Here is a 24,047-nt window from a genome sequence, read left to right as displayed (position 1 = left end):
ACAACAACAAATTACTAAAATAAAAAAAGAAATTAATTGTGAACACACACAAATTATTTACAGAAAATGCAATATAATTATATTTTTTTGTAGTCATCCATTATCACAGCACTTCGATTCCAGCAAGAATAACTAATAGATTGTTTATTAAGAACACTTCCTTCTTGTCAGGCCAATTTATATCAATATATGTGATAACAGAAGGTAACTATTCTCTTCGTAATAATTTTAAGCCCTTCCTTGTTTTCACTTCTCTGTATTTGAAATTCTGTAAAGGGGATGGGAAAGCTTCCATTTTTAAAGCAAATGCTACAAAAATACCTAAGAGTCAGAGGTACAGACCTTGCGGCAAGTCAGGCACAAGAAACCCCACTGAAATGAATGGGCCCAAATCTGCATGGGATTGCAGCCCTGAGACTGCCCTGGGATTGCAGAGGTCAGCAATGTATATCATTATGGACATATTCCACCTCATTTTTACCCAAGTGCTAAAGGCAGTATCATACAAAACCAGCTGACCAGAAGCAAGAGAGGACAGGGCAGGGATCTTGGCATCTTGAACAGCTGGAGGTGGGGTTTTGCCAGAGGCTGCCTTTCTCTTCCCTGTGTGACAAGATGTATTGGCCAAAATCCTCTTTTCAGTAACATAAATTGGTACAGGGTCTCTGTGCTGCTTTCCATTTGGTCACCTTGTACAAAACCTACATATGCCTTGATCAGGAAAAGCAAAATACTAAGCGATATTGAATGCTATGGCTGGCATCCCTACTAAGTCATACTCAGTTAAGCCTTTATTTCAGTAGCTCTGCTCTGAGGATGACTACCATTGGCCAATACAGTACTCCCTATTTATTGAACTTGCCAATACAAAATAAAAGGAGAATAGGCTCCAGCATGCTCAAAGACACAAAATAGGAATATTTGGCTCACAAATGGATAGGGTGGTGTGGAATGGGAAGAAGACACTCAATAGTTTACAGAACTTGTATAGTTACAGGTAGGTAGCCATGTTGGTCTGACGTAGTCGAAACAAAATTAAAAAATTCCTTCCAGCAGCACCTTAGAGACCAACTAAGTTTTTCATTGGTATGAGCTTTTGTGTGCATGCACTTGTATAATAACTTGTATAATACTCAAGACTTAAAGAATAAAATACTGAGATGAGGACAAGAGTCTTCTGTCTATTTGTTTTGTTCAGTTCCAAGATGTTTTAGGAGCTGTATTCATTAATTCTGACATTGCTTCCTAATTTTTCTTGGACTGTTCAAGGCATTTCAAGTGACAAAGGATTCCATCGACTTGAAATGCTGGACACATTTCTGCACCTCACGTAGATAGGCAAAAGGATTCCGAAAATGCCTCCAATCAACATATTGTTCACCTGCTCAGCTTGTTCCAGTTTGCTTACTTGAGTACCTGACAGCCCTTGTGTGCCTGCTGACTCCAGTTTGAATCGAGTGACATACCATTAATTTCAATGGGGCAGATGAAAATGATTAATGCAGTTGCTGCTGACCTGGCGTTACACGGACAGTCCTTTTCACTGTTTCAATTTGCAACTTTCCCCCTTTCTCTATGGAGAAGGGATTTGCTGTTGATAAGGGAAGAGAAAGAAAAACTACTCTTTTTTCCACCACCACCACCACCACCCGCTTACATTAAGCTACTTAAACTTTTGCTTGCATTCCTCCTGGATCGCTTTAGCTGTTGGATGTTTCTGTTTTGAACAAAGCAAGCAGCAACCTCACTCCAGCAGCTGATTCTGCAAAGCACCCCTTCCTGTAGCCATTTCACAGGGTCTGTGCTGATGCCAGTGTTACAAAGTGCAACTCTTGCCTGCCCACCTGTGGCAGTTAAGGATTGCCTCCAGGTGACCAACAGAAGCCTTCCAATAAATGCCTTCCTTTCTCTCTGGGCTGCTGGTGTTGCCACAAATGCCTAAGGAAAGCAAGTTATAGATAGGTAGCCTAGTGCAGTGGTTCCCAACAGGTGGTCCGGGGACCCCCAGGGGTCCGCGAGCTATGCCAGAGGGGTCCTCAAGATGCTATTAGAATAAAAAATATATTTCGTATGATAACAGATTTTTTGTTTTGGTCGCTTCCTGCATGAGCAGAGTCTAGCCTAGCGCAAAACTAGAATTAGATAGAGGCAGTAGTTCTGCTGTATGCCGTTAGGTGGCGCTTTACAAACACTACTGTTTTGCAAAGAGGCAGCGCGCGCATTCTACAAACGCTCACCTCTCCAAGATGCTTTGCGCGCGTCGGCTTCATTTGTGCGCTACTGCGCAGGTACCCTGTCTTCTCCATTCCCCTCCCTCCTCCCTGGCGCGCGCTGCCTCTTTGCAAAACAGTAGTGTTTGTAAACAAAGTGTTGTTTTTCGCGGAAGCTACAGTTCGCGTAGTTAAAAATGGACCGTTGGTTAAAAAGTGGTTCATCTCATTAAGAACTGAAAATTAAAACTAACTGTATACTGATGGAGTACTCTGTTGTAACTGTAAAAAACGTATAAATATAAAATATAAAAAGACTCTTAATTTGGCTCTCACTTTTTAATTTTAGGATTAGGAATTAATGGGGGTCCTTGTCACAATAGCGGCTCGATGAGGGGTCCTCGAGAAAATTTTGTTGGGAACCCCTGGCCTAGTGAAAATAGTGTAGGTGATTGACTTTGGAGGTCACGTGTAAAAAGTGGTTATATCTGGTATGCAGGCTGAGACCCTACCTGCCCATGGTGGTGCATGCTCTAGTTATCTGTCGCTTGGACTACTGCAATGCGCTCTATGTGGGGCTACCTTTGAAGGTAACCCGGAAACTACAACTAATCCAGAATGTGGCAGCTAGACTGGTTACTGGGAGCGGCCGCCGAGACCATATAACACCAGTCTTGAAAGATCTACATTGGCTCCCAGTACGTTTCCAAGCACAATTCAAAGTGTTGGTGCTGACCTTTAAAGCCCTAAATGGCCTCGGTCCAGTATACCTGAAGGAGCGTTTCCACCCTCATCATTCTTCCCGGACACTGAGGTCCAGCTCCGAGGGCCTTCTGGCGCTTCCCTCGTTACAAGAAGCCAAGTCGCAGGGAACCAGCAGAGGGCCTTCTCGGTAGTGGCGCCCGCCTTGTGGAACGCCCTCCCATCAGATGTCAAAGAGAAAAACAGCTACCAGACTTTTAGAAGACATCTGAAGGCAGCCCTATTTAGGGAGGCTTTTAATGTTTAATAGATTACTTTATTTTATTTTTCTGTTGGAAGCCGCCCAGAGTGGCTGGGGAAACCCAGCCAGATGGGCGGGGTATAAATAAATTATTATTATTATTATTACTATCACGTGATTCCCAAATAGTGAGTCAAGAAGACCAAAATATGTGCTTGTGGGAGCTATGTGTTTCTGAACTGATATATCCAGTGTGGAGGACAACACAGCAAAAAATAAAGGGGGAAAAGGGCAAACAACCGTCCTGAGCCTTAGGTTGTCTCAGTAAAATCCTACAGAACCAGCAACACATATTGATGCAACTGTTACGCTTTTATTTGACAGCAAGTGCCATATGCCAGTTTATGGGCTTCCCAAAGCCATGTGTTTGGCTACTGTGAGGGACGGGTGCTGGACCAGAGAAGCTTTTTGTAGATAGCCACTCAGCTGGTCAACTGACCAGTCAGAGTTTCCTTCAGGCAACTAAAGAGGAAATTTCAAAAAGACTATTTTGTCCTGTGCCCTGCCCTTCTGGAAATGACACTCTCGTGCACCTCTTTCTATATATATAAATAGACACACACACTTTTTAGCTGAAGAAAAGAGTAGCACACTGAGTGAGCAAGCTGGGAACATTTATAGACCTCTTGACAAATCTTCCATAAACACAGAAGGGAAGCTCTTTTGAAGGGGATCCTTTGAAAGTACCGTCCGTTTCACAGCCAATGCTTTTACATAATATTCAGTGCAGCATGGATCCACTTGACCAAGCCAGCCACACAACATAATTTTCGTGGCACTTGTATGCATGCGATAAAAAAAGAATATTCCTATCACTCTCCCGTACTTTGGTCTTATTTCCTTTTAGCTGGCTGTGTCCCCAAAACTCTTATTGGCTCAGCACTCGTTGAACTGAATGGGCGACCAGCTAAGGCTCATCATTTGAATACATATCATCACCCAACCCATGAATGGCCTGGCTAAGGCAGATTTGGGTTACAATCTGTTCTGTATGAAAATGTCCTGGAAATACCTGTTTCCTTTTAGAACATAATGCGCACACATGCCTTGAATAGGTGGGCCACACAAGCCACAGGTCTACGTGCCTCATGTAATTAGCTCTACTCCTAGCCATTGCACTGACAATCTGTTAAAGAGGTTTTGCAGCAGGTTTACTTGTCTCAAATGTCATGAGATTCATGCTTTTATTTGCAAACTTCCACAACATTAGTGTTTGAAACCCTGGGACTGTGTGTGTGTGTGTGTGTGTGTGTGTGTGTGTGTGTGTGAGAGAGAGAGAGAGAGAGAGAGAGAGAGAGAGAGAGAGAGAGAGAGAGAGAGAGAACACACTCACATATCTAGTTCATTCCCTAAATGTTCTTTTCTTATGTCCTGGGAGGAAGATGTCTCAGCTCAATGAACTTCCCTCTCTGTGGGCAGAGAGAGATCTGCTTTGGAGGTCCTAATTGAAAACGTCCACTGCTGTGGGCTTTCCTAATGGTGGTAACCTGCAGGTGGTAAAGGCATCCTGAAGCATCTTGGGGGAGGCTTTGGACCCCCCCCCCCACAAATATTCCTTTTTTACCTTTACCACCTGGGGAGAGCCAACAGTGGGACAGCCAAGCCAGTGGGCCTTCCCTTATTCCTTGGGGAGGGAGGGAGGGGGGGAACTATGTCAGCCCTGAAGCTGATGTGGATATTTTCTCTCCCATTGGAACTGGTGGGGGAGAACATTTTTTTTAAAAAAGATACTGCAAGAAAAAAGGGGGGGAGGCTGGGGGAAAAGCAATTCCTCATCTATCTTCCTTTGTGACTGCTGTAAGCCTAGAAGGCCTTACGATGTGGTGGCTTCCCTGACATGGATCCGTCCCATCCTGCCACCTGACCTCCTTAGGCCTGCTCCGCAAGTCTGCAAAGAGTAAGGTTGAAATGTGATTGCAAACTGTAGCTGCTAACTTGTCATAACAAATGTTGAACTAACAAATGTTGTACTATTTAGGACTAAATTTCAGCTTGGATTTCCTGCCCTTTACCAATATGAAATTATTCTAGATGCAAACAAATGTATGGCAATATCTTGTAACCCATACTTACAATGATTGGCTTTGCAAAATATGGGGACCCAAGCCTTTTCACTTAGGATGTAAGCATACAATTTCAAATTCTGTAGTGAATAGAGTAGATATAGAATCATAGAGTTGGAAGAGACCACAAGGGCCATCCAGTCCAACCCCCTGTCAAGCAGGAAACACCACCAAAGCATTCCTGACAGATGGCTGTCAAGCCTGTGCTTAAAGACCTCCAAAGAAGTGGGAAACAAGATTCAAATCCCCACCCAGCCATCGCTTGCTGGCTAGTAACTAAAATGGTCAAATGACCTTCCAGGTTCAGAATGGACCTTCCAGGTACCATATGTGTGGGACATACAACAGGGGAAGGATGTGTCTGCCTTCCTGCATCTCGGATACATTTGCCAAACCATTGGAAACAAAATGATGGACCTTTGACATGACCTAGCATGGCTCCGCAACCTTGGTCCACACACACCCAGGTCTCTGCAAGGCTAAAATGCTATTCTAAGCTCTTTGTATTAAGGGTTGGATACCAATATAAAAAATAAATTAAATATCAGCAAAGGAAAATAAATAGCTTTTATCCCACTTACTAACATAAACAGAACTGTTAAGATACACCCCTGCTGATGAAGCGTGCAAGCCTATGCATGCCTAGGTAAAGGTAAAGGTATCCCTGACCATTAGGTCCAGTCGTGACCAACTCTAGGGTTGCGGCGCTCATCTTGCTTTACTGGCCAAGGGAGCTTCCGGGTCATGTGGCCAGCATGACTAAGCCGCTTCTGGCGAACCAGAGCAGCACATGGAAACGGTGTTTACCTTCCCGCTGTAGCGGTAACGGTACCAATTTATCTACTTGCACTTTGATGTGCTTTCGAACTGCTAGGTTGGCAGGAGCTGGGACCGAGCAATGGGAGCTCAGCCCGTTGCGGGGATTCGAACCACCGACCTTCTGATTGGCAAGCCCTAGGCTCTGTGGTTTAACCTACTATGCATGCCTATTCATAAGTAAAACTCACTTAATTCAATTGAACTTACTCCCAGGAAGGTGTATATAGGATTGCAACTAAAGTTGGCCATTTCTGCTCTAGACTACAACTGTAAATAGCTTATGTCCACCAAAATATATCTGCAGATATAGCCGAGTCTGAAGCTTGTGTTTATTTCCTTAAAATAGCCTGCTTTCAAACATTGCAAATCTAATTCTCCTATCACCACAAATTTCAAGACCATTTCTACTGGACTACAAACTATTTCAACTTTCTTAAAAGCAACAACAACCCCCCCATACCAAATTTTAATGAAAGGGGAGGGTTGGTGCACATGGGCGAAGCCAGGATTTATGTTAGGGGGGCGGGCTTCATGGGGGGGGCGGGAGGCAGAACCTCAGTTTGTGAAGTATTTTTGTAGATTTACTTGAATTGGCCATGCCCATGTTGATGCATAGCATTGCAATTTACGGTGGGTGCATCAAGCACACGCTGAAACATTCAACGCTAGTCCAATAATATGTGGCAAGTGCTCAATTATATCTTTATCCCCACTACAACTTTAGTACAGGCAATAATAAATCAACTCATTTCTAAACACATTTGCTGGGTGTGGGTGGAAAGTTCCCTCTGATTCAAAACTTGATTTGCTGTAGGGGGGGGGGGTTCTTTTTCTTTCTTTTTCTTCTTAAAAATAGTGCTGTCTGGCAAACATCCCAATAAATCTTGGGCAACCTTTTTTCGAGATCCTCCAACAGACAGAGCTACTTATCAGGATAAAGCTGATATGTTACAACTGGTCACCCTGGTGTGAATTTGCACTTCGAATAATTCTTTAGGATTGCACACCTTAACACATTTAAATTAGTAGATTTATCAACCAGATTTAAGGGCATCCTTTCTTATTTTTCTTGTTGAATGAAAATGAAAATATTAAAGATATTTTCCACCAAAAATGAATAGTAGCTTTTACTAAATTCTAAATTCTCATATTTTCTTCTTTTTTAAAAAAAAGTACCTATTTTGAGGTTTCAGTAATATGAAACTGCTGCTTAAAAGTAATATGTTAAAGGCAGGTTGCTAATCAATCAACTGAACATTATTTAAACAATTGACAGATCTAAAAATGTTTAATTGTATCAATTAGAAGTTCATTTATACTGGTACGTTCAGCAACAGATAATTTTGATGCAGCAATCTTTGAACCTACATATAGGCAAAAATGCCCTGTATGACATATGGCATTGTACATTCCCAAGAAGAATTGTAGCATGATGCTTCTAATTTCAAGAGTTTGCAACTAATTCAAAACCTTAACAATATCAATTGAATCTTGAAATGTCCAAGGTTCAGTTTGAAATATTTGGAGAACTTAGCTTTGTATTAAAGTAACCAAAGTTACATCATCACTGCAAGGTACTATCTAGTCCATATTAAATGTAAACTATTTTGAGCTGGTAATCTATTTGGTATATGTTCAATTATATAACTAGAAACAGATATAAATATTAGTTCACTGTCTACAAAGAAGACAGAAATATCTGCCAGTATGTCCTTCATTTCAGATTGCAACCTCTTAAATAAATAAATTTCCGGAACTCTATTTTTACATGTATAATATTAATGCACACTATTTTGAAAGGGTAGGATCCAGTACCTGGTCCTCAAAAATGGATTGTATATTTACAGCCTATATCAGCTTAAAATAAACATTTGTGCCTACCTTGATATAAAACAAGCATGTTTCTCTTTTTGACGCGGATGCCTGGTCTTAAAAGTCTGAAGGAGCTGCAAAGTGTTTATGAGATACCGTCTAAGCTACTTAAGAAGCTTTACTCAATATGAAACAAAGTGTCCTGAGACCTCTTATTTCCTGTTGACAATTGGCTAGCTTTTCTGTTTGTTTGTTTGTTTGTTTGGTTGGTTGGTTATTATCAAATAATTATGAGGAATGAAATGGAACAAATTTACTTGCCTTGTAGAAACAACTGAGAAAATTAAATCAATCCCTCACTTCAACCTGGGTCCAGTCCTTTGCATATTTGTTCAAAAAGAAGAAACTTGTTTAATAGTGTAGCTCAAAGACCAATTGCAAAACCTTATTCCTAAACCTTCTGATCAACACTTTTTGTGCATTTTAAAGGTATCTCACAGGCTGATCTCACTTCATCCGATGAAAATCCCATTCACATCCAACTACAGCCGCCTTACTTCCAGTTCATTTCAAGGAGATACGTAGTTAAGCACATCAAACTGAACATACGTGCTTTAAAAAAATGTTCCAGTGGTCCATACAATCCAGTGCTCTTAAGCACCCTGATTAATGTCTACAATCCATTGATTTAAAATCAATGCAGCTATTTTCAGTACCTCAGTTATTCAGCCCAATCTGATGCTCACACCACACTTGATGCTCTTACTGAGTTCAGTTAAACATGCTCCAAAGTAGGAGGGCATATGATTCTTTTTTATATAAAAAAAACCACACACACACACACACTGTATATCAATGAATTAAATTGTATAGATCAAATGTTTCCTGTTCATGGACCGAGAGAAAAACTTAGCCTTATAAACATTAAGAAATTGGGATAATTGGAGAAATTTAGGATATGAACTTCCTAAAATCTTGCCAAGTAAAATGCTTGTTTGGCAAGGCTTGATCTTGTGCCTTTGGGGGGGGGGCACAATCCTGTGCTGATTTACTTGTTAAGTTTTAGTGTTTTAATGAGGTTTACTCCATAGTAAGTGTGGTGTAAATGTACAGGGTTTTTTTCCACTCCTGCTGTTTTTCTAATGTTTGTCTATGGAAGTAACGGCAACAGAATATCAGCAGCCATCTTGATGACAAGTGCAGTAAATTTCTTCATTCTTCCTCTTCATTTCTACATGTAAACTTATCAGAAAAGATCTATTGCATAGAACTTTCTATGGAAACTATTTCTACAGTAGGACTACTTTTAGAAAATGACCTTCTGAACCATTTTTGGTTCTGAACCATTTTTGGTTCAGTTCATGGGCTTAAAACAATTTAAAGAATGCTAATTTCATAGCCCACACATGGCCATGTAAGTGTCACAGACTATAGCAATGAGCATTTATTTGCAAGTGGTTAATACAGCAACAATAAGGTATAAACTTTCTGGAAACCTTTTTTTTAAATGCTTGTTTTTCTAATGATATTAGAGAATCTATTTACCTTTCAAAGATATTCAGGGACATGCAAACATGACTTCATTCCTTGAACTGTAACAATGAAATTTAAAGTGTGATCTAGAAGATCCAAAGTGTAATTGCCCCCCCCATGTTAATCATGAATGATAAGAAAATGTCTGCTATCTCCTGAATAAAACTTACATATCTAACCTAGTTTTCTGACAACTGCCAAACTTGTCTGCTGTTTCTTGTAAGTCTTGGATTACTTTTACAACTACTGTACTTTAACTTCAACACATAAATTTAAAGATTCCTTTAAGGTGTATATATTTAGATTCCAGTTAACATAGTCTTACTCTCTGGATGTTACGCTGGGCCACATAAGGAAACTTTTTTTTTACTGGTGGGATAAACTTCCACAGCCTCAGTTACATCTGATAAAGTAGACGCTTGCCTACAAAACTCGTGCTATGGTGAAATTGTTAGCCTTTGGAGTGTCCCAAGCCTGTTCCCTCTGCTCCATGGGGCTACTGGGGCTCCCATTTGCAAACTTTGAGGGGATGCCAATGATCACGAGTCCCCGGCTTTGGATCTTTCAGTGAACATGTATGACACTTTTTTCTCTTTTTTACATACTTATGAAAATTAATAGAAATTATATTGGGTTCTTCCTCCCCACTTTTTCGGGGGGGGGTTGCCAATAATAATAATAATGAAATTCTTGTAACACCACATTTATTCATAAAACAACATACGCGTTTTCTTCACAACAGCCCACTAACATTCAAAGCCCACCGAGTTGTTCCCCCCCCCCAGCCTGCCACGCGCAGCTTTGCGTCGCCTCGGAGCTTCGCTTGTAGGTAATTCCTCCACACCTGAACCACTTTCAGAAACAGGGGGTCGGGGCGGGGGAGAAAAGGGGAGCAAAACCTTGTCTCCTTTGGGCAGATCACAATCGAACCCATGGACTATGAACAGATCGGTCGTTAGGCAGATAGATCTAATCACCTCTCAGACCAGAAAAACAAACTTAGCAGGCAGCTCCTGAAGTTTAGAGGCGCGAAAGTCTCTGTACAAAGTTGCCCTCTGCTTTCCTTTAACTCGACAGCCAGGATCGCGCGCACTTTGCCCGCTGCCCCAGGCGCTCCGCGGCGCGCGCTCTTTCCAGCGAGGAGCTCCGGGCAGCCCGAAAAAGGGCCGGCCACGCGCTGCCCGGCGAACTTGGCGCCGCTTTTCCCGACCAGAACTTTTCTCTCCTGAAAAAGTTTGCTGCCGCGACGGACAGAAGGGAGGGAAGAGAGAGAGAGAGAACGAAACAGGGAGAGAGAGGGAAAGAGCGCAAGCGAGCGCACCCAAGGAGCTCTCCCGCAGGGGCCGGGAAGGCAGCGCGCGAGTGGCCGGGGCGCGCCGCGAGGCGAGACGGTACCTGCTCCGGGCGCGGCGGGATGTCGGCGGCTCGCGGGGCCGAGCTCTCGGTGTGGCAGCAGCGCGCCCGCAGGCAGCTCGGCTCCGTCGGCGCCCCAGCCCACTTCCGCCCGCCAAGGCAGCATCGCGGCGGCAGCGGCGCCCGGGAGCGCCCAACCTTCTCCCTCGCCGGCGGTGCCGAAAGCGCGCCGCGCTCGCCCAGCCCGTCAGCTGACGAGGAAACACAACACGCACACCCCCTGCCGCCGCCGGGCCGGGGAGGGGAGGGGCGCACCTGGGCAGAGACAACCTGGCCACGAGGAGGAGGCGCCGGCTGGCTGCCCCTCGCCCCCCCCCCCCGAGCGCCAGGTTCGGCTTCTTGCTGGACGTGCGCTCTCCGCGCGCAAAGCGCCCCAGAAGAAAACACACCTGGCTGCTTTGCTGGGCAGAAACTGGGGCGGCCCTTGGGGTTCAGGCGGCAGGGCCACCTCAGATTTAGATGCCGCTTGCTCGCAGGGGAAAACCTCCAAGGGGCTTCCGTTTTATTTGTTTTTTTTTTAGAAGAACCGTAGCTAAAACATTTACAGCATGATTTAAAACATGCGGAGAGTTGAGAACCGTGACAGAGCCGACTAAAACAAAATGAAAACACCTGCAGACATTGCAAGCACCCGGGTAGGCTTCCCTGCACGAGAATGTCTGGAGCAGCTCAGAAAATAGGGGGGAGGCGCCCGCTTGCTGTCCAGAGGCAGGGAGTTTCAAAGACTCGGTGGTGCCGCACTAAAATGACGGCGTTTCTCTCGCCATCCCTCCTCATCTTGCACCCCTTATCACAGCAATCTTTACTTGGAAAGGGCTCCCTGGTCTTCAGCACAATTACACCGTGTTACTCAGAAGTGAAACCTCACTGAGCGCAACCGGGTTGGTTTTGAGTAAATGTGCTTAAGACCGAAACCTATGTGCTGCTTTCCATACAGGAGATCTGCGCCATGGGGAACTGGCACTTGGATTTCCGTCTGGGGCACTTTCCCCCAGACACTGTAGGTTGCTGGGGGGGGGGGGTTAGGGCTGGTGCACCCCCGCTGGGAAGCTGTGGAAGTGGATCAGACCAACTGCAGCCACATGGCAATAAGTGTATTGGCCTAGGATGACCTAGCTAGCAGACCCCTCTAAAGTTTCTCTCTTCTTTGAGTAGCTCCTGTTCATCCAAGCTTTAAATGCTCCAAGCAGGTGAGCAGGGATGGACTACACTGGTGCCAATCCCAGAATGGGCAGCCTGCTGCAAGGAAGATGCCAGTTCCAAGAGGAAGCATCCACACCTGCCCAAAAAGTATGACAACTGGCTGAAGATATTGGAAGATGGCTATTATACTGTTTCTCTCAGTTAAACATTCCTAGCTCCCCCCACTGTTCCCCATCAGTCTTGGCTTCCAGATCCTTGGTCATCTTGGTCATCCTCTTCTGCGCACCTTCCAGCTTATCAATAGCCTTCTTAAACGGTGGCGTCCAGGAACTGGTCTCTGGACTCTAGATGGGCAGAATAGAGTGGTACTGTGGCTGTCTTTGATGTGGTGTGTTGAACCAAAGGTGAGACTGCTTTGGAAGGTTTGCAAGTGTCACCATGTCAAGATAACCCTGTGGGCCATGGGGTGCTGGGCTCTAGGCCCAGAAAGGGCAGCGATCTGTCAGCCTTGGATAGTTGGCACCTATGCCATCACCTGTCAGGTGGATTGAAGAGAGGTTATGGCCAAGCTGATGTATGCTGCTTCTTGTATAAGTAACGTCTACATGTTTAACTGGGTGCGGACAAGCAATGGCTTGCTGATATGGTTGTCTGTCTCATGTCTGTAAAAGCAGAGAGGCTCTGTTTGCTGTGCTGTAGGTTTACACTTTTCTTTGGAACTCCCTACCTCAGAGCTTTCCAAACTGTGTGTTGCAAAACATTAAGTGTGTTGGTTGCAGTGCATCGGTGTGTTGCTCTCCGCGATCCTCCTGGGGCTGGAAAGGAGTTAGTTTAACCTACCTGAGCTTGGCTCCATCCTCCTTGTCCTTCTGCTGCCAGGTGAAGACTGTTTTGTTCCGGTTGGCTTTTGGAAACTTACTGCTTTTAAGGAAAGGGGTTTAATAATAATAATAATAATAATAATAATAATAATAATAATAATAATAATAATAATACCCCGCCCATCTGGCTGGGTTTCCCCAGCCACTCTGGGTGGCTTCCAACAGAAAAATGAAATAAAATAATTAAACATTAAAAGCCTCCCTAAACAGGGCTGCCTTCAGATGTCTTCTAAAAATCTGGTAGCTGTTTTTCTCTTTGACATCTGATGGGAGGGCATTCCACAGGGCAGGCGCCACCACCGAGAAGGCCCTCTGCCTGGTTCCCTGCAACTTGGCTTCTCGCAACGAGGAACTGCCAGAAGGCCCTCGGTGCTGGACCTCAGTGTCCGGGCAGAACGATGGGGGTGGAGACGCTCCTTCAGGTATACTGGACCGAGGCCATTTAACATTTTAACATGATTTTCCCATTGTTTTAATTCCATTATAGTTTAATTACTTTTTAATTATTATATTTTATATCTTTTTTTAGCTTCTACGTTCGTATTGATTTTTGTAAGCTGCTTTGAAACTCCATTCTGGGGGAAAGGTTGGGTATAATAGTAGTAGTAGTAGTAGTAGTAGTAGTAGTAGTAGTAAATACAACACAATTTTTAAAAGATGTATTGGATAAATACACAATGCCTAAAGACAATGCTTTCTCTGTTTTGCATAACTGAAAGAGCATACAAAACATAAAACTTATATTGCACATGACTGAAGTGTAAGCTGAGTGAGGCTGCTACCCAACCACCTGAGTGCACACAGCACTGCCAGGAGCCCCCCCCCACTGCTTCATCATTTGCTGGTTGGGAGGTGGGGCGTCTCCTGCATCTACTCCCTTCCCCTCCTCAAAGGGCTAAGTGGGGCAGGATTTCAGCCCTGTTTAAATTAAAAGGGTGTGATGTTGGGCGTAATATAGAAATGGAAGCATGGGAACAATTGTGGAACACGGGCATAAAATTTACAGCAGGTTATGGTTTAAGAGAAAATTGTATGAAAATGCTATATAGATGGTACACCTGGATTGGCAAAAATGTATAAATCAAAGTCAAGTAAGTGTTGGAAATGTGGTATTCTTATAATAAGGTTAAAGCTTACTGGCAAATGATATATAATGAATTGAAAAAGATGTTTAAGATAGTGTGTGTGTGTGTGTGTGTGTGTGTGTGTGTGTGTGTACACACACACCAGTATATATAAAACCCAGAAAACTTTCTCTTAGGAATTATAGGATTAGAACTACCCAAACAGTATAGAAATTTATTTATGTACTCTACTACAGCCACAAGAATGTTATTTGCCCAAAAGTGGAATGATGAAGAGGGCCCGACAAAAGAATATTGGATACAGAAACTAATGGCGTATGCAGAAATGGCAAAACTTACCGGTAGAATAAGGAATCAAGATTACAAACTTAGAAAGGCGTGGAAATAAGATATATATTAGAATAGACAAATAAAAGAATAAGTTAAAACAATTTGGAGTATGCAGGAAAAGATGAAAATAAATTTAAGGAACCACAGTAAGAGGGGGAGGGGAGCCAAAATTCAAAACGTTAAAAAATGGCAAAATAATTGTTGTATATAAATGAAAATCATAATTTTTTAAAAAAAAAATCTAAAAAGGTATGCAGGTGTGACATTTTCCCCATTACATGGGGGGATTTTTTTGTTGTTGCTGTTGTCATGCAGCTGTTAAAGGCAAGGGACATAAGATATTGGGGCTTTTTAGTGGTCCTGCATTTGAAGAAGATCCCCAATGGGGGGATGCCTGGGGGGGGAGGCCTTTTCTGCCCACGTTTTGGTAGCTTGTGGGGTTTTTTTACAATAGTGTAAGCAGTAACTTTTGAGGTTACCAACTATTTTATGTGTTCATTCCCCCTCCCCCTCCCAAAACTTTGTATTGTATGTGATGTGTGTGTGTCCTATTATTGGAAAACATCAAAAAAAACATTTTTAGTACTTTGAGGGGGTTTCGGGGATGCGGGTGTCGCTGTGGGTTAAACCACTGAGCCTAGGGCTTGCCAATCAGAAGGTCAGCAGTTCGAATCCCCGCGATGGGGTGAGCTTCGGTCCCTGCTCCTGCCCACCTAGCAGTTCAAAAGCACACAGTGCAAGTAGATAAATAGGAACCGCTACAGTGGGAAGGTAAACGGCGTTTCCGTGTGCTGCTCTGGTTCACCGGAAACAGCTTTGTCATGCTGGCCACATGACCTGGAAGCTGTACACCAGCTCCCTCGGCCAATAACGTGAGATGAGCGCGCAACCCCAGAGTCGGTCACAACTAGACCTAATGGTCAGGGGCCCCTTTACCTTTAAGCAGTAACTTTTGAGGTTACCAACTATTCTATGTGATCATTCCCCCTCCCCCTCCCAATACTTTTTATTTATGTGGTGTGTGTGTGTGTGTGTGTGTGTGTGTGTGTGTGTGTGTGTCTGTGTGTATCTTATTATTGGGAAACATCAAAAAATACATTTTAGTACTTTGAGGGGGTTTTCTACAATCAACTGGTATAAAAAATTATGAAAATAAATAAACGTTAATGGATTTTTTTAAAAAAACATCATGTTTTATAAGCAACAAGTAAAACATTTTTGGAAGCTGATTATTCGGTATTCACAAGATTATGAATTAGCCACAGAGATTAGAAGGAACAAACTTTACTAAGCAGTTAAGATGTGCCCTAGATATTTTATTTCAAACGCAGCAAATCTGCCCTTCACTTGGTATAGATTTGTCTTGTGGCACCTGCGTAGAACTTGCTTCAGTCTCTCCTTACATTCCTGTTTGGTCTTCCACCCACATCGGTATATCATCTCTGTAGCCTTTCACCCCCACCAATACCCTCAAATGTCTGTGGGGTCACAGACCTTGGGGTCATAGAACTTGGGACCAAATGGCATCCTTGTAAACTGGTACCTGCCAAAAGACATATTAAATGTACTTAGCCTGGAATTTCCATCACCTAGCTGAATATCTCTTAGGGCTAAACAGATTATTGTCTGGTCTTGGCGAGGCTTGTCTACAACCAAGATTGAATTCATCCACTCTGTAGTTCTACCTTAACTATCACTTTCTACTGTCTATGAGAAGCAGTTCTTTCAGACTTTATCCCTTAGTGTCACAGTGTCTCAAACAAAGATGTTCTCTCCCAAGCCCACATCCCCAGCGTGTTCACACTCTTGTCTCAGCAATGTCTATGCTGCCTTGGTCATGTCTGCAGAATGGAAGATGGCAGGATCTATGGGGAGGACGTGGTCTAAGGGGTGCAGGATTTGGGTGCCAGGCCAGTTGGCAGACCAACTCTGTGCTCCAAAGATGTCTCCAAATGTGACATGAAGGATGGCCACATGAACCTCGCCGTGTGGGAATCCCTTGCAAATGACCGCAGTGCCTGGAGACAGACAATCAGGTCCTGTATCCAGTGACCAGAGGAGGAATGACCATTGGGAAGAGTGCAAAGAGAAGAAATGCCCTGGTGCACCTGCAGCAGCATAACCAGACACTTTCATCTGCCCCAGGTGCAACAATCCATGGCCGATGGCCATCCAACCTCTGCTTAAAAACCTCCACCACCTCCTGAGGGAGTCTATTAGGAAGAAATCATTAGCATTTTTATCTGGTTCGTCCACTTAAGAGACTCAAGCTCTACCAACTGAGCTATCTCCTAAATCTCACTCAATTAATCATAGAATCATAGAATTGGAAGAGACCACAAGGGCCATCCAGTCCAACCCCCTGCCAAGCAGGAAACACCATCAAAGCATTCTTGACGTATGGCTGTCAAGCCTCCGCTTAAAGACCTCCAAAGAAGAAGACTCCACCAGACTCCTTGGCAGCAAATTCCACTGTCGAACAGCTCTTACTGTCAGGAAGTTCTTCCTAATGTTTAGGTGGAATCTTCTTTCTTGTAGCTTGAATCCATTGCTCCGTGTCCACTTCTCTGGAGCAGCAGAAAACAACCTTTCACCCTCTTCTATATGACATCTTTTTATATATTTGAACATGGCTATCATATCACCCCTTAACCTTCTCTTCTCCAGGCTAAACATACCCAGCTGCCTAAGCCGTTCCACATAAGGCATCATTTCCAGGCCTTTGACCATTTTGGTTGCCCTCCAGCTTGTCAGCATCTTTCTTGAACTGTGGTGCCCAGAACTGGACACAGTACTCCAGGTGAGGTCTGACCAGAGCAGAATACAGTGGTACTATCACTTCCCTTGATCTAGATCAGGCATCCCCAAACTGCGGCCCTCCAGATGTTTTGGCCTACAACTCCCTAGCTAACAGGTCCAGTGGTTAGGGATGATGGGAATTGTAGTCCAAAACATCTGGAGGGCGGAAGTTTGGGGATGCCTGATCTAAATGCTATACTCCTATTGATGCAGCCCAGAATTGCATTGGCTTTTTTAGCTGCTGCATCACACTGTTGACTCATGTCAAGTTTGTGGTCTACCACGACTCCTAGACCCTTTTCACTTGTACTCCTGTATTTGTGCCTTTCATTATTATTATTTTTTGCCCAAGTGTAGTACTTTACATTTCTCCTTGTTAAAATTCATCTTGTTTGCTTTGGCCCAGTTGTCTAATCTGTTAAGGTCATTCTGAAGTGTGATCCTGTCCTCTGGGATATTAGCCAACCCTCCCAATTTGGTGTCATAAGCAAACTTGCTCAGGATGCCCTCAAGCCCATCATCCAAGTCATTGAAAAAGATGTTGAATAAGACTGGGCCCAAGACAGAACCCTGTGGCACCCCACTAGTCACTACTCTCCAGGATGAAGAGGAGCCATTGATGAGCACCCTTTGGGTTCGGTCAGTAAGCCAGCTACAAATCCACTGAATGGTAGCATTGTCTAGCCCGCATTTTACCAGCTTCTTTCCAAGAATATCATGGGGCACCTTGTCAAAGGCCTTGCTGAAATCAAGATAGGCTATATCCACAGCATTCCCTTCATCTACCAGGCTTGTAATGCTGTCAAAAAATGAGATCAGATTAGTCTGACATGACTTATTTTTCAAAAACCCATGCTGACTTTTAGTGATCACAGCGTTTCTTTCTAGGTGCTCACAGACCGTTTGCTTAATGATCTGCTCTAGAATCTTTCCTGGTATTGATTGGGCGGTAATTGTTTGGGTCCTCTCTTCCCCCCTTTTTGAAAATAGGGACAATGTTCGCCCTCCTCCAGTCTGCTGGGACTTCGCCTGTTCTCCAGGAATTCTCAAAGATTATTGCCAGTGGTTCTGAAATCATCTCTGCCAGTCCTTTTAATACTCTTGGATGTAGTTCATCTGGCCCTGGAGACTTGAATACATCTAAATTAGCCAAGTATTCTTGTATTACCTCCTTACTTATTCTGGGCTGTGTTTCCCCTGCTGAATCATCTGCTCCATATTCTTCAGGTCGGGCATTGTTTTCTTTTTTGGAGAAGACTGAGGCAAAGAAGGCATTGAGGAGTTCTGCCCTTTCTCTGTCCCCTGTTCGCATTTCACCATCTTCTCCTCTAAGTGACCCCACTGTTTCCTTGTTTTTCCTTTTGCTACAGACATACCCATAAAAGCCCTTTTTGTTGCTTTTAACCTCTCTAGCAAGCCTGAATTCATTCTGTGCTTTAGCTTTTCTGACTTTGTCTCTACACGTGCTGGCTATTTATTTGAATTCCTCTCTGGTGATTTCCCCCTTTTTCCATTTTTGGTACATATCCCTTTTAAATCTTAACTCAGTTAAAGGTTCTTTAGATAGCCACCCTGGCTTCTTTAGGCACCTTCCATGTTTCCGTCTCATTGGTATTCATAGAATCATAGAATCATAGAGTTGGAAGAGACCACAAGGGCCATCCAGTCCAACCCCCTGCCAAGCAGGAAACACCATCAAAGCATTCCTGACAGATGGCTGTCAAGCCTCTGCTTAAAGACCTCCAAAGAAGGAGACTCCACCACACTCCTTGGCAGCAAATTCCACTGCCGAACAGCTCTTACTGTCAGGAAGTTCTTCCTAATGTTTAGGTGGAATTTTCTTTCTTGTAGTTTGAATCCGTTGCTCCGTGTCCGCTTCTCTGGAGCAGCAGAAAACAACCTTTCTCCCTCCTTTATATGACATCCTTTTATATATTTGAACATGGTTATCATATCACCCCTTAACCTTCTCTTCTCCAGGCTAAACATACCCGGCTCCCTAAGCCGTTCCTCATAGGGCATCGTTTCCAGGCCTTTGACCATTTTGGTTGCCCTCTTCTGGACACGTTCCAGCTTATCAGTATCCTTCTTGAACTGTGGTGCCCAGAACTGGACACAATACTCCAGGTGAGGTCTGACCAGAGCAGAATACAGTGGTACTATTACTTCCCTTGATCTAGATGCTATACTCCTATTGATGCAGCCCAGAATTGCATTGGCTTTTTTAGCTGCTGCATCACACTGCTGACTCATGTCAAGTTTGTGGTCAACCAAAACTCCTAGATCCTTTTCACATGTACTGCTCTCAAGCCAGGTGTCTCCCATCCTGTATTTGTGCCTTTCATTTTTTTTGCCCAAGTGTAGTACTTTACATTTCTCCTTGTTAAAATTCATCTTGTTTGCTGTGGCCCAGTTGTCTAATCTGTTAAGGTCATTCTGAAGTGTGATCCTGTCCTCTGGGGTGTTAGCCACCCCTCCCAATTTGGTGTCATCTGCAAACTTGCTCAGGATTCCCTCAAGCCCATCATCCAAGTCATTGATAAAGATGTTGAACAAGACTGGGCCCAAGACAGAACCCTGTGGCACCCCACTAGTCACTACTCTCCAGGATGAGGAGGAGCCATTGATGAGCACCCTTTGGGTTCGGTCAGTAAGCCAGCTACAAATCCACTGAATGGTAGCATTGTCTAGCCCACATTTTACCAGCTTCTTTACAAGAATATCATGGGGCATGTTATGTACTGAGCTGAATCCTAGAACAATAGGATTCAGAAACAGCGGGAGCTACCCAATCCAACTCCAGGTGGAAGTGAATCCGCAACCTGATTGGCCTGCTGGAGCAGCCAATCAGGCGGCTGGCAGAAGTAATCTGCTACCTGATTGGCCTGTAGGAGCAGCCAATCAGGCTGCAGGCAGAAGTCAATCCACAATATAATTGGCCCACAGGTGTAGCCCTGAAGTAGCCAATCACGCAAGGCCCATTGTGTAAATAATGTATATAAGCAGATGGTTTTGGGAAAAGAGCCATTCTTCTTCTCCTCTTCTCCTTGATGACTATGAGCTGAATAAAGAGCATGAAATTCACTCTCGACTCCGAGTACATTTCACTGGCGACGAAGGTGGGATCCTGCTGAGCTGACCGCCACCACGCACTGCACCGCAGCACCGCCACCTGCTGCACCGCTGCATCGCACCGTGCATCCAGGCTTCAGCTCCAGGACCCAAGGAACCCAGAATGGCAACCGACAGCAGCTTCTCGCCATTCAAACCAGCATCAGGAGACTGGGAAGGGTACGCCGCCCGTTTCAACTTCCTCCTGCAAGCGAAAGAAGTCACCAACGATGCCATGAAGAGGGCGACATTCTTCAGCGTCTGTGGAGAGGAGACGTTTGAAATCGCCCGGGCTCTCCTTGCACCTAGAGATGTCGCTACCCTCTCTTACAAAACAATAATGGAACGGCTGAAGGAGCACTTCTCACCACAGCCCTCGGTGGTAGCTTGCCGAAATGCCTTCTACGCAAAGCGGCAAGCCCCGGGGGAAACCATAACTGGGTTTGTGACCTCCCTCCGCCAAGCCGCCCTGCTTTGCAACTTCTCAGAGTTGGAGAACATGCTTCGTGACCGCCTCGTCGGTGGCCTGAGGGACGAGATGTTGCAACGACGCCTCTACGCCAAAAAAGACCTCACGTTCCAGATTGCTCTGGAGGAAGCCCTGGCAACCGAAGCCGCCGAGAGGTCAACGCAAGAGGCACGACCGGCCCCGCCATCCCAACCGAGGGTCTACCACGAAGACCTCACCGACGAATCCGAATCTGACAGGGAGGAAGTACACCGAGTACAGCGGCGCACTCAAGCAGCACACACACCACAGCAGCCTCGACGAGAAGGAGGGAACTGTGCAAGCTGCGGGGAGAACCACGAGAGGAGGACCTGTCGTTTCCGCAACGCAGAGTGCAGGCAGTGCAGAAAATTGGGACACATCGCCCGGGTGTGTCGGGCTCGACTCACCCGTCGACAAGCATCAGATGACCGACCCAGGAGCCCCAGGTCACACGGCACCATGCACCAAGGCAACTCGACGGAGATCACGGACTACCAGGTATTCCAGTTGCCCCATCCCAGCACAGAGAAAATTTATATAGAGGTACAGATAGAGGGAGCCCCATGCCGCATGGAGCTGGACACGGGTTCAACTCTATCCATAATCTCGGCCCGAACATTAAGGGAACTGTGCCCTAATGGGGGTCCCAAACTAAGGCCGGCCCCATTCACCCTCCGGGACTTCCAGAAACGTAAGGTCCCTACAATGGGGGTGGGGACCTTCAGGGTGCAATATCGAGGGCGAAAGCAACAATTGGACTTGCTGGTAGTTAAGGGCCCCTACGTTAGCTTACTGGGACTGGCATGGTTTGGACCTCTGGGGCTAGCCGTTACCGGGGTGAACCGCACTAGCTTACAAGTGGACGTGGACGCCATATGCAAAGAGTTTCCAGGGGTTTTCGATGGGGCATTGGGACGATATACAGGACCCCCCATTGCCCTACAGCTAGACCCCGCGGTACGACCCATCAGGCACAAGGCCCGCCGGGTCCCGTTCGCCCTGAAACCCCGCATAGACGAGGAATTGGACCGACTCGTGGAGCAAGGAGTGCTGGAGCCGGTGCCCAACGCCCCCTGGGAAACTCCAATTGTCACACCCGTCAAGCCTAACGGTTCGGTCCGCATCTGTGCAGACTACAAATGCACCATAAACAAGGCTCTCACGGCCCATGCATACCCAGTGCCAGTGGTCAGCCATGTCCTCGCCACCCTGGCTGGGTCAAAAATCTTTGGCAAACTGGACTTGGCCCAAGCGTATCAACAGTTGCCTGTGGACGAAGCCACAGCAGAGGCTCAGACGATTGTGACGCACAGAGGGGCATTCAGAGTAAAGCGGCTGCAATTTGGCGTTAGCGTGGCACCAGGCATATTCCAGAATCTAATGGACTCTCTCCTTAAAGGGATTCCTGGCGTCACCCCCTTCTTCGATGATGTACTGATCGCCGGGCCCACACCAGAGGAATTTGAGGACCGCCTCCGCTCCGTCCTGCACCGTTTCCAGACGGCGGGCCTCAAGGTGAAGCGGGAAAAGTGTTTACTGGGAGTGCCGCAGGTGGACTTTCTGGGATTTAAGGTGGACGCAGAAGGGGTCCATCCAACCGGTGACAAGGTACGGGCCATTTGTGAGGCCCCAGCGCCCAAGAGCAAGCCCGAACTTCAGTCATTCTTGGGACTATTGAACTTTTACCATGCCTTTCTTCCGCATAAGGCAGCGGTAGCGGAGCCCCTACACAGACTCCTAGATAAAAGGGCCCCTTGGGTGTGGGGCCAGCGACAAAGGGCCGCATTCCAGGCAGTCAAGGACTTGCTCGTCTCGAACTCGGTCTTGGCACACTTCGACGAGAGGCTGCCAGTGGTGCTGGCATGCGACGCCTCTCCCTATGGCATCGGCGCTGTCCTGGGACACCAACTCCCGGATGGAAGAGAGGTGCCGGTGGCATACTTCTCCCAGACGCTTGCTGCAGCCGAACGAAACTACTCACAGATTGACAAGGAGGGTCTGGCAATCGTGAAGGGCGTAAAAAAATTCCATGATTTCTTGTACGGGCGGCCCTTTACCATAGTGACTGACCACAAGCCGTTGCTTGGCCTGTTTGCCCCCGAGAAGCAGACCCCCCAAGTGTTGTCTCCACGTGTCCTCAGGTGGTCAATTTTCCTTGCCGGCTACCAGTATGCACTAATCCACCGCCCTGGGAAGGCGATGGGCCACGCAGACGCCCTCAGCAGGCTACCACTACCAGAAACAGGCCCCGACCCAGCGCCTGCGCAAGAGGTTATGACCCTGGAGCTGCTTCCCGACCGACCCATTCAGGCACAAGAAGTTGCGCACCATTCCACAAAAGATAGGGTCATCTCCCGGGTCCTGGACTGGGTGTGGCGAGGATGGCCCAGCAGCAGCCCCGGGCCAGAATTCGCTGGCTACACAAACCGCAAACAGGAACTGTCGGCCCACAAGGGGTGCCTGTTATGGGGAAGCAGGGTTGTTGTTCCCCAGCCCCTCCGCAAAAGGGTCCTCACAGCCCTACACGAGACACACCCAGGGGTAGTGAGGATGAAGGCCCTTGCCAGGAGTTATGTGTGGTGGCCGGGGATTGACAGAGAGATAGAGGCCTGGGTCCAACACTGCCAGACCTGCCAAGAATCCCGCCCGGATCCCCCAAGGGCCCCAGTCCAGCCCTGGGAGTCCGCCCGACATCCATGGTCACGCTTGCACGTGGACTTCGCTGGCCCCTTCCAGGGAAAAACATTCTTCATAGTGGTGGATTCCTACACCAAATGGCTGGAGGTCGCACTGGTACCGTCCACTTCTACGGCGGCAGCCATCCGGGTACTACGTAAGCTTTTTGCAACCCACGGGCTCCCTGACACCCTCGTCTCGGACAATGGAACCGCATTCACGTCAGAGGAGTTCCAGACCTTCACAGCGCAGAACGCCATCCGCCACATCCGCTCAGCACCATTCCACCCTGCCACCAATGGCCAAGCGGAGCGCATGGTGCGGACCACCAAGGACAGCCTCCGCCGCATGACACAAGGGGACTGGGAATACCGCCTTGCCGCATTTCTTCTAGCACAGCACAGCACCCCAAGCACAACGACGGGCCGGAGCCCAGCTGAACTACTAATGGGCCGGCGCCTTGCAACTAGACTGGACCGACTTCACCCCGACAGAGCTCAGGATGAGGTAGTGGTGGGGAAAGGCAGGAACCCCCGGACATTTGTGGCCCAGGACGCAGTGTACGCAAAGAATTTTGCGGCAGGCCCAGCATGGGTACCCGCCACAGTCACCAAGGTGACCGGTCCCGTGTCGTACGAGGTACTAACGGAAGGGGGGCAATGTTGGCGCCGCCACTGCG

The 24,047-nt window shown here is 46.3% G+C and overlaps 1 protein-coding gene across 5 annotated transcripts in view; it reads right to left on the bottom strand.

Annotated features, from left to right (window-relative positions):
• Positions 1 to 11,177, bottom strand: part of IKZF1 (IKAROS family zinc finger 1) — a 100,189-nt gene extending 89,012 nt beyond the window's left edge. For 4 of the 5 annotated variants that reach the window (XM_035108707.3, XM_060282179.2, XM_060282181.2 and 1 more), the window contains exon 1: positions 10,836 to 11,006. In XM_035108707.3, coding sequence (XP_034964598.2) covers positions 10,836 to 10,959 — 124 coding nt within the window. In that variant the 5' untranslated portion in view covers positions 10,960 to 11,006. Of the gene's footprint in view, positions 1 to 10,835 lie in introns of all 5 variants that reach the window. The other variant, XM_060282180.2, reaches the window with a different exon arrangement.
• Positions 11,178 to 24,047: the final 12,870 nt, after the last annotated feature.

This window comes from Zootoca vivipara, chromosome 12, assembly GCF_965207765.1.
Source record: "Zootoca vivipara chromosome 12, rZooViv2.hap1.1, whole genome shotgun sequence".
Taxonomy (NCBI): Eukaryota; Metazoa; Chordata; class Lepidosauria; order Squamata; family Lacertidae; genus Zootoca; species Zootoca vivipara.
The sequence above is the reverse complement of the archived record's forward strand: the minus strand, read 5'-3'. Positions and strand labels throughout refer to the sequence as shown.